At 39.7% G+C, this 17,703-nt stretch overlaps 1 protein-coding gene across 1 annotated transcript in view; it reads left to right on the top strand.

Annotated features, from left to right (window-relative positions):
- Positions 1–259: 259 nt before the first annotated feature.
- LOC107220230 (serine/threonine-protein kinase 17A) overlaps positions 260–17,703 on the top strand; it is a 61,784-nt gene continuing 44,340 nt past the window's right edge. Inside the window, exon 1 of the mRNA XM_046730701.1 lies at positions 260–1,171. Coding sequence (XP_046586657.1) covers positions 1,038–1,171 — 134 coding nt within the window. The 5' untranslated portion in view covers positions 260–1,037. The remainder of the gene's footprint in view (positions 1,172–17,703) is intronic.

Genomic DNA, 17,703 nt, shown 5'->3' on the forward strand with positions numbered 1-17,703 from the left:
GCGTCGAGGTTTATACGGCGGAGGCGAGGCGGCGAGCTGCGTTCGAAATTCGAACGCGCACCAACGGACACGCGATACACAGAGGAGACGCACGCGAAGCCAACTTCAGGCCGCTGTTCGCTGCGGTTGTGTAAGTAAGTGCGGCGACGGTTCGTCGGGCGATCTCGTCTCTCCTCGGAAGGACTCGTTGGTGGAAAGAAAGAGAGTTTAAGTGGGGACTCCCGCCACTCCAGCCGCGATTTCCAGTCGGTGGAGGGGACTCGAACGATCCGCGGGCTGCTCTTCAATTCTGAGTCAACCTTCGGAGCGAGTGCCCGCACGCAGAGAGGACACGGCGCTCGCGCACGCGTCAGTTTCAGTTTCAGGCAAAACGTAACGTACTTACTTACACCCGCGGTTGGTTGTTTGAACTTCGAACGCGAACGATTCGAATTCGAAAGTACGCGAAGTCAGGAACGAGAGCGCCATTTTCATATTAAAACCGACGTGATATTACATCCTAGTCGCGAGTGTGTTTCAACTGTTTTCTATTTCATTTAAACCGACAACAACGAGCGGAGTAAAATGCCATCGTTTATCTTACGGTCGGGCAGTGACGTGGTGCGTTGTTTTTCACATTGATATAGAAAATTGATGATCGTAGATACACAGAGATAGAGCGAGAGAGAGAAGTAATAAATAAATAAATCAAGCTTCTTTTTGGTCGGTTCGTTTGTTCGACGACCGTTGACAGAATAGATAATGATAATGATCACGAGGGTGACGGTAGAAGTAACAACAAACGTACTATATCGATCCCTCTCGGATGATCAATAATAACATTACAACAGAAACTGTCTCGTTGAGATCAATCGAGTCGATATTTGTCGTCTTTGCGCGAGTTGACCACAGTGACGTGCGTTAGCGAAAAGAAATAAAAATATCTTCCGTCGCGAAGTGACTTGTGCCGATTAAACTGGATAATCGTGAGGAGAAAGAAGTGCGCCCGGCGACGATTGTTTGGATAAATTAATAAATCGTCATCATCGTCATCAGCGATGACTGCCGACGGATTGTTCGAGCCAACCAGCACCCCGGGTCATCTCGCCCCTACGCCCCAGAGGCTGGAGAGGCTTCTTTCCAAGCAGCCTCTCGAAGAGCTCTACGAAGTCGAGGAGCAGCCCTTCGCACGGTGAGAGAGACACTTGTTCAAGTAAATTCAGATCGTATCGTGTGTTTACGTCGCCGGAGATTTCCTGCGTTACCCAGCCGCCCGTATTTACACTCGGGAAATATGCGAGTCTTACCACGATATTGTAATACGGGAAGAAAAAAGAATCGCAGAATGTTTTTGGAGCGTTTCTTTTGTCGGTTTATAGTTTGCGAGGAGATTCGATGACGCGTGTGGTGTTGATACTCCGACATTCCACGTACGTACCTACGAGTCGAGTACGTTCTTTGTGAGGGAAACAACGGTTTCAAAGATGAGAAATATCCTTGCAAACCCGCATCGCGTTTATCCTAATGATCTCTTGGAATTGCATCAGTGATTTATTCGACGTTACGCGTTTAATGCACGCTGTAATATTTCGTATATAACTTGACGGAGTCGTATGCGTTTATTTTTTACAAAATGTGTAGGTACAATTTATCGTGACATCGTGACACACGCGTCATATTATACCCACACAACGCTAAATCGTTCGGTAGTATCGTCGCCGTCGAGGAACATACGAGAGAAAGGCGTGCAACTGTAAAACGAACGTTATATGTATTTAATACGTGTCTGCGTAATGTATCGCGAAATTTGCGATCGTTGAAGGTGAAATTTTTTCTCCGCCGCGAGAAGTAAAGTAAGAGAAAAAAGAAGACAAAATCAAATATTGGTACAAAAAGGCGGCTACGAAGTCGAGGAATTCGAAGAGAAGCGCAGCCTGTTGCGCCGCGGAATGATTTTACTCCGTAGAATTCGGACGATTGAATCACGGTCAGACCGTCACGATCAACCGCATTCATCCTCGATTTGCTCGAGTGGGATTTTTCAACCGTTGATTAGAGGATCGAGATCGATACGCGTTCGTTTTTCCATCACTCGAACAGCGATATTGGAAGATAATCATCGTACCGAAGTTGGCAACGTTATCGTAACGATTTATGCTGAGGAAAAATCGTTATTTAGCGATTTTGGAAGTGTCTGAAATTCGGTAAACCGTAGTAAAACGAAACACGCTCACATTTCGAAATCCTAGTTCCTTTGATCGTTGTAAAATTAAAAAAATAGGGATTTTTTTATCACGATCTTTCGTTACGACAACGTTACCAACTTGAACCTATTGGATAATTAATCGATAGCCGAATCAGGCTTCTCGCCGAGTCGAAACCCTCCTTCGTGCTGCTGCTGTTGTTCGCTCCTCGACACCCGGAGGCCCAAAAGATGTGCTAGATTCTGGCTCTCGACGAGGGCAGCGCGCGATCGATCGATCGATCGGTTCATTCTGGTAGCGCTGGTTGTCCGCCCGACGGATTATCATCGGCGGTAGATCAGCGCGTTCGTTGCGTAACGGTTACTTCTTCGAAACGAGTTCGAGAGTTTGTGGTCGTTGTTAAGGCGAGCGGGAGATTTATATTCAAGATTTGCCTCCTTACGATACCGGCGATGATGATAAACCGCCTTCGCGTTACGTAAACCGAGTTTTGTTTCCACCAAATTCAATTATCATTCATCCACTTTTGTTCCTTTCAACGATCTATTTATTCGAGTTAGTCGTAGGACAGGAATTTTCCGTTTAAAAAAAAGAAGAATTACTATTTCACACGTTTAGAATAACGGAAGAAAATTTGAACTTACGATATCCGAGTTTGTCGTCGCTGTATTTTAAACGGTTTACCAAATCTCACGTAATCCTAAAGTTGTAAAACAACGACCATTTCCAAAGATGCGTCGTTGCTACAATAACGTTGCAAACTTAAGCCCGATTGCAAATACGCGTGGGAAGCGAGATGCACTTAGGTGTGGTATTCGTGCGGTGCATGGTGCACGGCGCATGCATGGCGCCGTCGTCGTAGTTACAAGTCTAGGAAGCCGGGGAACCGCCGCAGTCCGTCCTCCTCGGAGGTGTTTTGCGACATTCCGATACACGCGCGTGTGTATGACTTATTCATTAACACCTGGGTCTCCGGTACTCGCAGCAGCGGCGCCAGCTAATCATTTCTCACTGCAAGCTGCTGGCCGCTGCCGTTGCAGCTGCAATCATATTCCCTCGGCACGCGTCGTCTCGTTACCAAACAGAAAGACGCGCTTCTTCCTCTTATTCGTCATCGTCGTCATCCTTGAAAAATGTATTTTCTTTCGCGTTTTATCGTAGTAAGTCGATTATTCAACTCGCGATGCGGCAAATGTGCGACGATTTTCCTCCGTGCCTTACCGATTGGTGAAAAAGGACTTACGCCTGTACGCTGCAACCGATAAGTGTATAAATATCGGGTCACCGTTGCATACCAGACGGTCTCCGAATGCTGCTACCCTTTTGCTTACTTTGCTGATGCGGACACGGGGGGCTATTTTAGAACTGCACCACCACCACCACCACCGCCGCCGCTACTGCGGCAAAGGCAAAGAAGTCGTCGAGCGTAATTCCTTATAGACGGCGATTTCGATCTCTTGTAGAATTTGTTGACAATTCAATGTACGTGCAATGGTTGAGCTGGTAACATTCGGTATAATGATGATGATGCTGATTATTATTTGAAATGGAATTTAGAGGTTCTTGTTTCGAAGAAGTTGTACAGACCGGATTTCAAGATTAATGAATTTGCAATAACGCTATTCGTGTATCTAACATAGGCGCCACTTCGGAATTCTTAGCGAGCTAGTGATAAAATATTATAATAACAACAATAATGATGTCCAAAAAATTTTTCATACCTGATACATTTTTCGTTTTCTCTATATTGAATATTCGTATTTCTGCGGGTATATATGAACAAGGGGGATTTTCTTGTTATTTCTTCCTTCTCTTCTCTCCTGTACGCGGCTATGGAAGATCCTGTATCAAACATCCTGAGAGATGCAGCTGCTGTCGCGTCGTTTTCGGCCTGACATCTGTTCGTCTCTTCATTGTGTGCGTTATAAGCGTACCTATGATACGCACACATACATATATGTGTATATATGTTATTATAGAGCGGCTCGGACAGATTTCGGAGGCTCGTGCCTCCAGTCGGCTGTAAAACTACGAGATTAACGCGTGTAATAATGGAGCCGAGTTAGGTGATAAAAATCTCGTAACTATGTCCAACAAAGTGTGCAGGGAGAGGAAAAAGCGGCGGTTTCAAATCGTAATAACAGGATATGGATACGCGTATACGTGAAAATGAGAAAGGAATGACACGTTATGCTTGTAAAAAAAAAGACAAAAATAAGACGCCAACTGTTTCTCCGTTTGTAAAAATCGCTTTCGATCTTTGTCGTGTGTATGAAATGGCGTTGAAGAAACGATAATAAAATACCGTAAAGCGTACAAAGACGCAGGGACAGCGGTAGCAGAAGCAGCATGGCTCGTGAATTATGTTTCATAGTCCTAACCTAACCCAACAGCCACCTATAAACCTTTAATGTATATATTATAGTATACCGAACGAATGTCGAAATCGTGAGGATACACAAAGGAAAGGCGAGCTCTGTGATCTAGGGTAAAGGTGGGCCACCGGGGGATCGTGACCCATAGATCATAGCGAGATCGTGAATGATCCAGATGACCTCCTATACTTCTCTCTTATGCAGTGTCGAAGATGAAACCCAACAGTCTCTCCTGGCGATTTTGCGATCTTATAGATCGTACCTAGATGATGATATATGTATATAGATCTTTATAAACGCGGCGAAAAGATCATCACCGTAGAGGTACATAAGTATATACCGTCGAGTTTCGTAATTTCTTTCTTTCTTTTTTTTTCTACTTTTTACCGACAACTTTACCGTCGCGTTTTAACCTATTGCCAAATATCTCCTCGACGAACACCACCAACGGCGATTCTATTTTAAGTGATTATTTTCTGCTGCCAAACGATAACCGCCGTTGGTTGACAATCTTATGTGCTTGTATGCTATATGCGGGTAGAATACGCAATAAACACGCGATTGTGCAAACCAATCACGTATAATGCTACCGAGCCGCCATCATCTCGGTATAAGTAGGTGAATGTTGAAAAATAAAAAGTTCGCGTGTAGATAAAATTCCGTTTTTCTTATATTATTCTTGATCGTGGCGGAACGGTGAAACCAGTTTCTAAATTGGTTATAGTTTCGTCTTTTTTTCATTTGCTATTATAGACTAGATCGCCGACAGAACGTATTTTCAGTTCAACGAGAATGAAAAAAATGCGATAATCCCGCAACTCGATCCGCAAAATTTGGTTCAATTGTATAATCTATTCCGGGCTTATCGCATCGGTGTCTGTACGTATGAGAATACAAATAGAACGGCGTATAGGACGCAACGTTGCAGCTTCTGGATCATTCTCTGTCTTTGGTGAGAAGAAAAAAAAATAATAGACGGCTTACGGTGTTACGTCCGAGCGGAATGCGGTTACGTGACTTAACACGTCCATTACAAGCTCAGCTCTCCTTGGCTCTGAACCGATGCTGCTGCAGCGGCAACTCTACTGCAATTCAGCGTCTGCACCGGCCGGAAGAACAACAAGTGACACGCATAGAGTTTACACATACACACGCACAAATATGCTACCGCACACAAGCGTGCGATAACAGTTGAACAAAAAGCCGTACGCCTCTTCCTTGCGCTAATCGTAAAAGTGACAACGAATAAATGAATCAGCGTATCCGCGGCACAGCCCGAGTTCTACACTTTTGTGACGAATTTCGTGCCGTATAAAAGATTTATGTGGATTCGAGTTGTTATATTTTCATTATTTATGCCCAATTATTTCACACAAATTCCTATCGATCGATTATTATCTTTTAATTATTGGTACATCACATGGGACGACAATTTTTGGAATCAACCTTCAACGCATTTTACAACCATTTATACATATACGATTATTTATATGTTATCGGTATCTCGCAACGGCTGGATTATTTCTCTTCTTTTTTTATTTTGTATCCTCCAAAGCGAAGTACGTAAGTTATATATTATCTCGTGTCTTTAGTAGGAGAAAAGGAAGAAGGAGGGGAAAGAAAATGGGTTTGGGAAGACGAATCCACTCGATCTTTTCTCGCGCCGTTATGAATGGGACCTCTCTTGAAAGACTAGCCTGCGGGGTCGAGCGGATGCGCCAGAGACACAGAGAGGAGATTGAAAAAAAAGAGCAGAAAGAGAGAGAGAGAGAGAAATAAAATGAGGTGAAATAAAAATGACGCATGGGTCGCGGCCACTTCTTGTCGTCTCTGTGTGTAAATGGCGTGGCGGAGAACGAGCAGGAAGAGATACGATTTTAGTAAACGTACCATCTTCTCGACGATAATAACGATGGTGACGAATGAATGATATAAAGCGATTCTAAAACTGACTTGGAAAATTTTTCTCACTTACAGTTAGATTAGTTCGATATGTGATATTTTTCTGATCTAAATATTTTCCGGATTCGACTAATCGTTCAGTTACGTCAAAGTTTAGAGAAGAGATGAAAGGAGATGGAAAGAAATGTGAAAATAACAATCTGAAAATGAGATTCCAGAGGCAGTATAAAATGTATGATGTAGAAAACAAGACCCAGCCTGTCCAGAGATAAGGAACCTAATACACGTGTCAGATAATTTGTAATATCATACGTTGTGTGTGTGTGTGTGTGTGTGTGTGTGTGTGTGTGTGTGTGTGTACGTACGAATTGAATCGAAATTAATCAGCGGTCGGTTGAAATTTTTTTCTTAACGACTTGTCAGCGTGACTCTGCACAAATAACGACGACGGAACGAAGTAGTTTGATCTGTATTAAAAAATAGAAATATCCAAGCAAATATACAATATATGACAAAATTATGATGGATAAAAAAATATCTATTTTTCGTGCCAAATTTTTTGCGCCAGCGCTAATAAGCTGAGTAGAAAATAAAATTTGCCGAGAATAATTTCTAGGTAATTTATATAATATCTGTAAATGCAACGATCTGTTTTTCAATATAATTTAGATTCGACTTGATGGGTGTCATAGTTTTCACTATTTGAACTTCCGTCTTACAGGCGTGTGTTTTTTTTTTTTCTTCTTCTCTCGACACGTATTTTTGACCTGACTGTACGTCCCACACATCCTTAAAAGTTTTGAGATCGTGGCAGAGCGCTGCCACTCGAGTTTCGATTCGACTCGGTCTAGTTTCAAGGCCCGAACGAACGCCTGCTTTTGTAAACGTTGTAACACTTACAGACTCTGCACGTATAAAAGGTACTCGAAAGAGTGAGAGAGAGAGAGAGAGAGAGAAAGAGAGTTGTTTGGAATTACGAAACGAACGAATCGCGAGACGCGATCGTCCTCGATCGAGTGATCGATTGATCGATATTTCGCTCGTCCGCGCACATCCCGATCGATCGATCATTCCTCTTCGTCATACCATTAGCTGATCGTGATCGTCGTCTCTCTTTCCCGTTGCAGGCCGACCTTCACCTTCGTACCTTCGTTACAACCGCTATTAATACTCCGGTTGGTTGGTTGCAGTTACAGGTTGTAATTTACGGTCAAGAGACGAACGCGGGTCGAACGAAACTGAGGTTTGGATATCTCTCGGAGATGATCTCGTCGTTTTCTCAGGCCTTACTTCTATTCTTCATCTTCTTCTCGTTCTTCGCAGCTTCCCTCTCTGTATTCCCTTCTCATATCCCTTTCCTTCGCAAATTCATTCCCCTAATTTTTTAAATTGTGCATGAAATGCAAACACACACACACACGTGACCCGATTAACTGACTGCAATATTTCCGCTCTACAGACGCCCTTGGGATTCCAATGCTAAAGGGGCGTGGGTGTGCCTCGAGATCTCGACGACATGCGAAAGCAATACGTGTCCTTTTTTTTTCATACATATTTCTCTCCTTTTTCCTTTTTTTTTTTTTTTTCTAATTTTTCACCGCAAATCTGCAACGTTTTGAATCATACAATTTACGTTAGATCTTATGAAATTCGTTGACGAAGTATAAAAAAATCACAAAATGGCGATGAAATTTTTACCCAACCGCAGCAGAAAAAAGAATTCCGCTCTCGGCACTTCGGTATCGACACCGGATGTCGCGGGGCTTATTCAACGTGTATAATTTTATTTATTATCATTGTTATTATTATTATTACCATCGTTAATATTACGATACGATCGTCGTATAGTTGTTATCGTGACGATTAAACATATTCCGCTTATACCTATAGAGTTTCGCTCCGCACGGCTCTCTCTCTCTCTCTCTCGCTCTCTCTCGCTCTCTCTCTCTCTTGTGGGCCTTTTGTTTTCCTTCGTACGCACATTCCTCCTCCTTCTTCGTTTCTCGGTTACCTGCTGCAGCGGCTCTGTGTTATACTGCTTGCACGTGCGAAAATCCTGCGAACTTATGTACTCGTTCCTCGTTTCACCGACTGACTGACCGAATGACTGCCACAAGCGACCCGACTACTTGGAATCGCATTTTGCAAATGTTTCACTTTTGCCGTTCGCAAAGAAGGAAAGAAAAAGAAAGAGAATAAAAAAAATACATATATATATATCACAAAATACCTGATTCGCAAATTCCTGTCCACACGTATGTGACATACATATATACCACGTAACAAATATATTATTATAGTTATGTATCGCTTTCATTTTCTTGGAAACATTTACGGAATTCAAAGAGGAAGAGAACAACAATATTCTTAATCGCAATTACGCTACGTCCACTACCGGTGCACTAAATAATTTTTTATAAAAATATCTTTTATTTCAACTTACATTTATCGTTGTCACGCTTGAGCTTGGTTATAATTTTTTTTCTCTCCTCTCCAAGGCTCCATCAAACTGCCGAATTACATGTAACTAACGTTTGCACAACATATTTATCGTGTTCGAGTTATAATTCTAGCGATTAGAATCGGAATTTGCGGCTCTCGATACTCGGGCGATTATTATTTACACAAGCGTGCAACAGCAGGGACACCCACTCCAAAGTTCCTTTCTAATGTAAACCAGGATCTCCTCTCGCTGTCGACTCTCATTCTTGCCGTCTTGCCGCGTTGTTATAATTATAGACAAGACTTTATTGGCCGCTCATTCCCTGGGAATGCCGCCGATCCCGTCGGTATTACAGGCAGCGCACCAGCCGGCATGCAACAGGCAGTTTTGTCCTACCCACGAGCTCAATGGCGCCTCATAAAATCACAATTTACGACCCCCGTTATCCCGTATATTATTACGAATTTCTTTTATTTCGACCGGGATATTGTTATACTACCGTTTAATTTACAATTATCGTTTCTTTTTGTTTATTTCTCTCTCTCTCTCTCTCTCTCTCTCTCTCTCTCTCTCTCTTCCAACGTATAGGTTTACCGAAAAAAATAATAAATTAACCATCACGTCTCGCAATCAAATAAATTACACAAAATTTATCACAACAACTATGGGCAAGAATTTATATCCCTTCGTTGCGCCAAATTTTTACACTTCTAATATCGAAGCAATTTACTTCGCAATCAGCTATCGGCGCGGCTCGTAATCGGTCGGTTGTTGAAATTGTATTGTTGCCACGCTCGGAACTGCCTACGTAATATTTTATATATTCAAATACCGACGTACGCACGCAACTAACCAAGCAACCGTCAACTAGGAACGAAGAAAGCCTTCCGGGCAATGCAAGGTGAAACCGTGACGGCCAAGGTTGCACGAACGGTCTTCAAATCTCCCCGTTCTCAAATTTTTACGAATTTAACCATCAAACACGCTACGTTTCGCCATCGTGAAATTTATTTTCAAAAACCTACAGGCAAGGATATTGAATTCCGGTGGGGTTATAATTTATTACGTTAAACCTGAATTCAATTTCTGTGCAACGATTCGACAGCGCAAGGTGAACGTATAATGTTAATTTTTATGAAAATTTAAAAAAAAGTTGCGCTACTTGTATAAGATATATAAACAAATAAATTCTTATCTCTTCTTCTTCTATTCCGTACACCGCGCTGCATTTTCAGCCAGCATCCGTGACGAGGGAGAAAATCTCCTTCTTTCTTTCTTCCCCGGAGTTTGTTATCCGGTTCGTTGAACGTCGGCAAAACGGAAATATTTATCATATGGATTACAGATCCGCGGATCGATTCGTTCTCGCAAATGAGATCACTACTACTTGTTTGCTTCCCTGCGATCACGAAGGCGGTCTCCTGATACGAGAAGCATCGGCAGCAGCAAACAGGTGCGGCATGTTGCTTCACGCTTGCTTTATTCTCGTCGTCTTCTTGTCGGTGTGATACAAAGTAGTTTAATAGGAATCCTTTCTCTTTGGGTGGCGTCGCGTCGCATTTTTCTGCCCATCGTTATTGCCATCGATCTCGATTCTCTTTTTCTTCTACATTATCCTTTTTACGACTTGAAAGCACATGTAATGTATATGATGAAAAAGTAAAATAAAATCGTTCTTCGTCGATCGATGCGAGATTATTATTTATTTATTTATTTTATTTATTTTTTTTTGTTTGCATTACGTGAAACTGATGAATTATTTCTTGTCTTTATCAGTAAATATCCCTAGATCATATAATTTTTTCTTATAAATAACTAGACTTGTGATAATTAGATAAATAATCGATAGGTTATCGAGGGCGTTATCTATACGCGGAAGAAAGCTTCTTCGTCTTTACATTTCAGCAGCTTTCGTGCACCTGCGACACTTGTGTATGTATATATATATATATATATATATATATTAGGGTGATTCAAAAAAAAAAAATTAATTTTTTTTTTCTTCCAAACAGGCTCAAAAGTTTCTTTTGGATGTAAAAAAATTATTGTGAAAATATGAGCCCTTAATATTAATATTAAGATAGTCCTCATCGCATTTTTGTAATTCCCATAAGAATAACATGGGAAAAATTATTTTTGCTTCTTCTGATTTTTATACCGTTCATACAACTGATTGACTCATAAATCGCTGTTATAATCTTTATAGAGAATTGAACGCTCTACAAAAAAGGTTTGATAACATTTTTTTATTAGTCCACGCGTTCAAAAGTTATTGAAGATCGAAGTTCAATTTTTTAAAAATTTGATCGAATTTAGTGAATTACACCGAAACTGTTGGTTTTGGTGACAAGTTAAGGATCAAATATTTCGTCAAACATAAATTGGAGTTCTAATAAATGTTGACCATTGATTTTTTTTTGTTCAATTCAATAGATATGATGCTTTTAAAGAATTTTTTTGCAGAATTAGAGCTAAAAATTTATATTAGGTTCAAAAATCATGTTGATTAATGTCTACTACATCATTAAAGACTACTACATCATTAAAGACTCTTTAATGTCTACTTAAATTGAAATCAACATGATTTTTGAACCTAATATAAATTTTTAGCTCTAATTCTGCAAAAAAATTCTTTAAAAGCATCATATCTATTGAATTGAACAAAAAAAAATCAATGGTCAACATTTATTAGAACTCCAATTTATGTTTGACGAAATATTTGATCCTTAACTTGTCACCAAAACCAACAGTTTCGGTGTAATTCACTAAATTCGATCAAATTTTTAAAAAATTGAACTTCGATCTTCAATAACTTTTGAACGCGTGGACTAATAAAAAAATGTTATCAAACCTTTTTTGTAGAGCGTTCAATTCTCTATAAAGATTATAACAGCGATTTATGAGTCAATCAGTTGTATGAACGGTATAAAAATCAGAAGAAGCAAAAATAATTTTTCCCATGTTATTCTTATGGGAATTACAAAAATGCGATGAGGACTATCTTAATATTAATATTAAGGGCTCATATTTTCACAATAATTTTTTTACATCCAAAAGAAACTTTTGAGCCTGTTTGGAAGAAAAAAAAAATTAATTTTTTTTTTTTGAATCACCCTAATATATATATATATATATATATATATATATATATGTATAATCTTAATTGTTATCGCTGATTATTATAACTTGATGAATGTCCGCAGTAAACAATGTAATAAAAATAGTACATCATCGATACTTGCTAACGAAGATCGTCTATGTATATTTTACACGCATAGTAATACCTATATTACCTGCATTATGTCATAGCTGCCTCTTGCAGCTGAAAAATAATACGCAAGCAAGGTTGTTTGATATTTAATTAATGGAATTGACCGTTTTACCGCGACGATTTATGCGAGTTGTTCATATTTTACAATTAAATTGCGCAACGAATACCTTCTTCCTTTCGATACGGCGTGATAAACGTGAATTACGATTTATAACGACGCAATTTTTTCATCTTCCAGTCGATACAGTAAAATAACCAAACCCATAGTCCGGTAAAAATTATCGATACGCGATCAGCGAGTGAAATGATTCTCACGTGGGCTGGTCAGCAGCACCGACAGCAGCAGCAGCGATGACGATGACCTGAATGCAGTGAAACGTCGTCGTCGTGTTTTCTGTGGGACGGAATTTTTGCCCCGAGGCTCGACGTCGAGACGACGCTTAATACACACGCGTACAAAGATTATACACGTGTTACCAATGCACGGACACAGATGTACGTACGCGCAATGCCACGTTTAGAGACAGCCTGTAGGAATTGGAATCACAAGTTGTTCCTGGTGATTATAACACGGGAGAGGATATCATTTATTATACGTATGGGTATAGAAATTGAACGTTGTTGTTAATAAATAACCATAATGTAAATTATCATAAATCGTACGAACTAACATGCGCGGAATTTCATTTTCAAACGTATATTAAACGGAAATTTACACACGTGGCTGATACTTCCGAACTTTCTTTCCTACTCTGACGACGTCGAATAACGTCGGTTGTAGCCTGCAGCGGCGGCGGCAACTCAATTCCCCTTCTCCCGCCTTTGGCGATTATAAACCGATGACTGACGAATTCTCGCGTGCATAATGTACGTAAAAATTGAAGAGTTTAAAAATAATTGAAAACATACCTTACTGTTTATATGTTTGATTTTATGAACGATCGATCCGAGCTGCGTTTCATCGGACGATTTTTTTTTTTTTAATCTGACCAACTGAAAGAAAAAGTCTTCTTTCAACTGACAATTTTTTTTTGTTTTCTTTCTTCATACGAGATCAAAAACTGTCGAATATGCGACAATAATTTTTGCTCGTTAAATAAAAATAACAATAATAACAATGACAATGACAGTAGTAAATATAAATTTCGAACGAAAGACAATTATACATCGATATTGAATTTCACCCATAATTTCTTACCTTCTCAATTTCAATTCTCTTCCAATTACCGATGAACAAAAGTGGTTGTTTAAATGTCGCATTAACACCGATATTACGATAAATGTAAAAGTGCGACTACGATAATTTCAGCTGATAAAGGAAATAATTTATAGTACTCAAGATATACCAACTCGTTTCAACTGCAACACGCGCATTCATTCAATACGCGCACACACGCATGTATATGCTCTCGAATTTCGTTAAGACACAAGATCTGGCGCCTGCAGCAGCTGGGTGATTAAACATCGGCTCAGACGTACGTCGGAAACCGTGTAAATAGTACAGTTTTCTCTTCTATCCTTCATCCAGCAGCAGCAGCAGCAGCGGCGGCTCTTCTCCTCGAGTAGCGAGTGCATTTTACCGACGCATTGCGTACGTACGTAAATAACGTACGCATCGCATGTACAATAACTATGTATGCTATATATGTTCACGCGTTAAACGTGCGCGATTATCAACGAACGAACGCAGACGTGGCGCCAAACCGCTCGACGTTTCTTTCGTTACCATCGCGTAGCTCGCATATATTCTCTTTATGCACATCATACGCACACTGCACTTTTCTTACACGCAACGCGTTACGCGTCACTGCGTACAAGCTGCGAAACTTTGCGGGAGAATTTTATTACGCACACCTACTCACGCGTCCGTAATTAATTAATTAGTTAATGCTTTGCCTCGGAAATAGTAGTTCATTTTTTTTTTTTCAATTTATTTTTTCTTCTCGAGCAATAAAATTCCGAAACGTAGAGTAATCGAATGTTGTCTTTGTTTTTATGGAGTCACACACACACCTGCGTACCTTCTTGTTTTCGCATAGAAACCGAGGCGAGATTCACCTAGAAAATAGAACACGATCGAAAGGGGCAGCTCGATGCAGGCATTTATAGTACAGGCAGGCAATAGTCGTTCCTTCTGCATCAATCCCAGTTAATCCATGGCCCTGATTAATGTGAAACCGACCGAACAGCATTCGCTGATTTCGTTTATACTCGAGAGAGTTTGCTGCCGCAATTATAGTTCAACGGTTGACTTTCGTCAATCGTAAGTAAAGTTCGTTTAAAACTATGAATTTTACCTCCCCGGTGAAAAGAATTAAATCATATCGTTTATCGCTTCTTCAGATTATCATTAATATCATTATATTCTTATAATTGAATTTAAAAACTTGCGCATATGTTTTTCTTTCCTTCTTTCGTAAAATATTTCAATTCATCTTAATTCACGCGAATCCCTTCATTTTATGTCTAATTGACGCAGTCGACTCGACTCTCGCGTTCATGGACCATATCTCGAGTCTTTGAACGATCGTCACGCCGCAGCTGCGGAGAGGCGTCATGGGCCCAACTCTTTGTCGTAAAAACTAGCCGGATATGCGACGTTATATTCGTATAGCCAGTGCATTAGGTGCACATATATATATATACAGAGAATGCGGTGACAACGCGATGATCGCAGCGCCGCTGGCGTCGCGACGCCTTCGCTGTTTGGTCGCTGCGCTGCCACCGCCAAACGACTCGTTGAACGCTATTTGTGGAACAACTCGGAATCCCGCAGCACCGCCTGTTTATTTTCATATTTGGCATTTTATTATTTCGGATATCCTGTTTATCACACCGCGGCATTCATTCCAAATCCTCTGTGCCCTTTAAGCCAACCTTCCGCTGATTGACGCACGTCTGGAGATCGATCTTGACTTTGAATTTTTAGAAACTTGAAGAAATTTTTGCCCACGACACCGATTAATAAATTCCTATGCCTTTTTTTTTTTTTTTTCCTGTAACGCTTGAAATTCATTTTAAATCAATATTTACAAGAATAGAAATTTATAATTTTGCTGGTAAGAAAAAAGAAACTTATAATACGGATACATTCTTTTTTTCGCACGTGTTTTCGGTGATATTTGCCTTATATATATACACATGTACTTAAAACGAGCCTAGAAACCTACTTTTCAAAATTTTATTACCAATCACGGAAAGAATTCTGTACACATGATACTGTAACATGATGATGTTGTGGAGAAAAAAAGAAACGTAATTCATTCCTTCGTACGAAGAAATCATTTTTTTTTTTTTTTTTTTTTTTTTTTACGATTTTACGCGAATACAAGTTTTTTTAAATACTTTTGTCGAACGGGAAAGAATTTCTTTTCGTCGTTAAGTGTTTTATTGACATTAAAAAAAAAGAAAAGAAGAAGAAGAATTATTTCATCTGTACACAATGGTATTTATTATTACGACTGTATATTTCTTTGTATGTATAGGAATAATTTTAATGAAAAGGAGTATAATTTCTTTAAGTGAAACGAAGTTTCCCCAAGTCAAAATTTCTCTTTCTTCTTCGCTCCGTGATGAAAAAACGTTGGAGGAAAGTAAAAAAAAAAAAAAAATCTATAATCTGAAATAATTGACGCACGTTATTACAATTTGCTCTGAATATTTCTCATTGCGATGAAATTAAGATGAAGGCACGGAAATCGCATTCCTTCTCGATCTTGCACCGCATGCACGGTACATTACCGCGGTGGCGCCAGTCGCGTCTAACAAGTGCATCGTCGTCATCATCGTCATCATCATCATCATCATCATCATCATCATCATCATCATCATCATCATCATCATCATCATCATCATCGCTTAATCTTTGGATTTTCCGTTGTGAAAAGCCGCGGTTTTACCGACAGTCTGACTCGCTTTATTCCAAACCGCTAGTGAGTAACTTTGTATTCGTTGATATTTCGTTGCAACATAATGCAATCGAAACAATTTGTTTGCTTGGTGTTTTTTTTGTGTTTTTTTTTTTTTTTCCGTCAACGAGGTTTATCGTACGATTATCGCAGAATTAAAACCGATGAATTTTACAAGTACATTAGTTTTTTTTTTTTTTTTTTCCTGTTTCCTACAATTGGAAAATAAGGTGAACTCGGTTATTGTCCTTTTTCGAAATGTAATTGCAACGTGTGCGTGTTTACATAGGCAGGCGCTTACACTCTGCGAGGGACGAATTCCTCGTCCCTTACTCACCGCCTGTCTTTTTCTCGTCGTTCTCAAGACTTTTTTTCCGTTAGCCATGTGAACGTCATCATCACTCACTCGTAATGATGTATTTGCTAACCGTGATACGATGATTCAGACACAAAACGCGGACAACAAACGGCAGCTGCGATTATTATCTTCTCTGTCATCTGCTAATCGATATCGATTTATGTACAACGTCTTGTGCGTGGCATTTATATTATTGTGATTTTTTAACCCGCCGCAAACATAATACAACAAAAACGGAAAAGACAATTTTTCGAGTTCTGCGGTGAAATTAGTTAGAGAATTGAAAGAAAAAAAAATAATCGTAAAAAATGTTTAACTATAATATTGATTTTTGGTATTGAAAATGTTGTTGAATTTTTAACGATATGTTATTTTGCTGTTTTTTTTTTTTTTTTTTTCTTCGATCACATCGTTACACATGATTCTGCAAAACTGATTTCACTGCCAGGAAAATGATGAAGGAAGATTTGTAAGAGAAAAAAAAAAAAGTAAAAAATTATAAGCATACGTTAGTATTAGGAAAATTATATCGGCGGTACGATAATATTACTATGACGATGGTAATTGTTTAGCAAATTGATTAGGTTGGCGAGTCCCGCCGTTTTTTCCCACCTTAACGGTACACGATACCAGCGATCAGTAGTGGAGAGTCAGTAGAGCGAGAAAAAGGCGCTTTAGACAAGGACGTGAGGGGCAGGTTCACTTTCCACTAGTCGTCGAGAGACGGCGAGGAACGATGCGGAGTAAAACCGAAAAATCGCCGTTGTTTCTCGAATCGAGGGGAAAAAAAACATTCCTGTTATCTTGGCAAGCATCTTGGAAATATCGAGAGAGATGGAGATAAGATGAATATAAAATGTGATGAAAAGAACACGAATGAGGAAAGGATGTGTCGCAAAACGGATGATTAGTGCAAATAGAGTGCGGGACAATGTTACAGAGTTTTGTGTGTCGTTTCAGGCGAATTAATTGTTCAGAGAGGATTTAGACGAGGAGAAAAGAAACGCGGTGATCGTAAAAAAAGTAAAAAAGAAAAAGAGATAATGGAGGAAAAAAGAAACTCGTCGGTATAATACATGTTCCTCGAATTTTGTGTCGCTGATATGATTTGCTCGAATTGAATTAATTCGAATTTGCAGTTGTTATTATTAAGTTGTTTTAATTCGACAGATATCCTCGATTCCTTAGTCATTCGAATCAATTTTGGCGCGATGTGATTTTGTAACCAAGTATTCATTCGAGACCGGCGAAGTGTTGGAACAG

This window comes from Neodiprion lecontei, chromosome 2, assembly GCF_021901455.1.
Source record: "Neodiprion lecontei isolate iyNeoLeco1 chromosome 2, iyNeoLeco1.1, whole genome shotgun sequence".
NCBI lineage: Eukaryota > Metazoa > Arthropoda > Insecta > Hymenoptera > Diprionidae > Neodiprion > Neodiprion lecontei.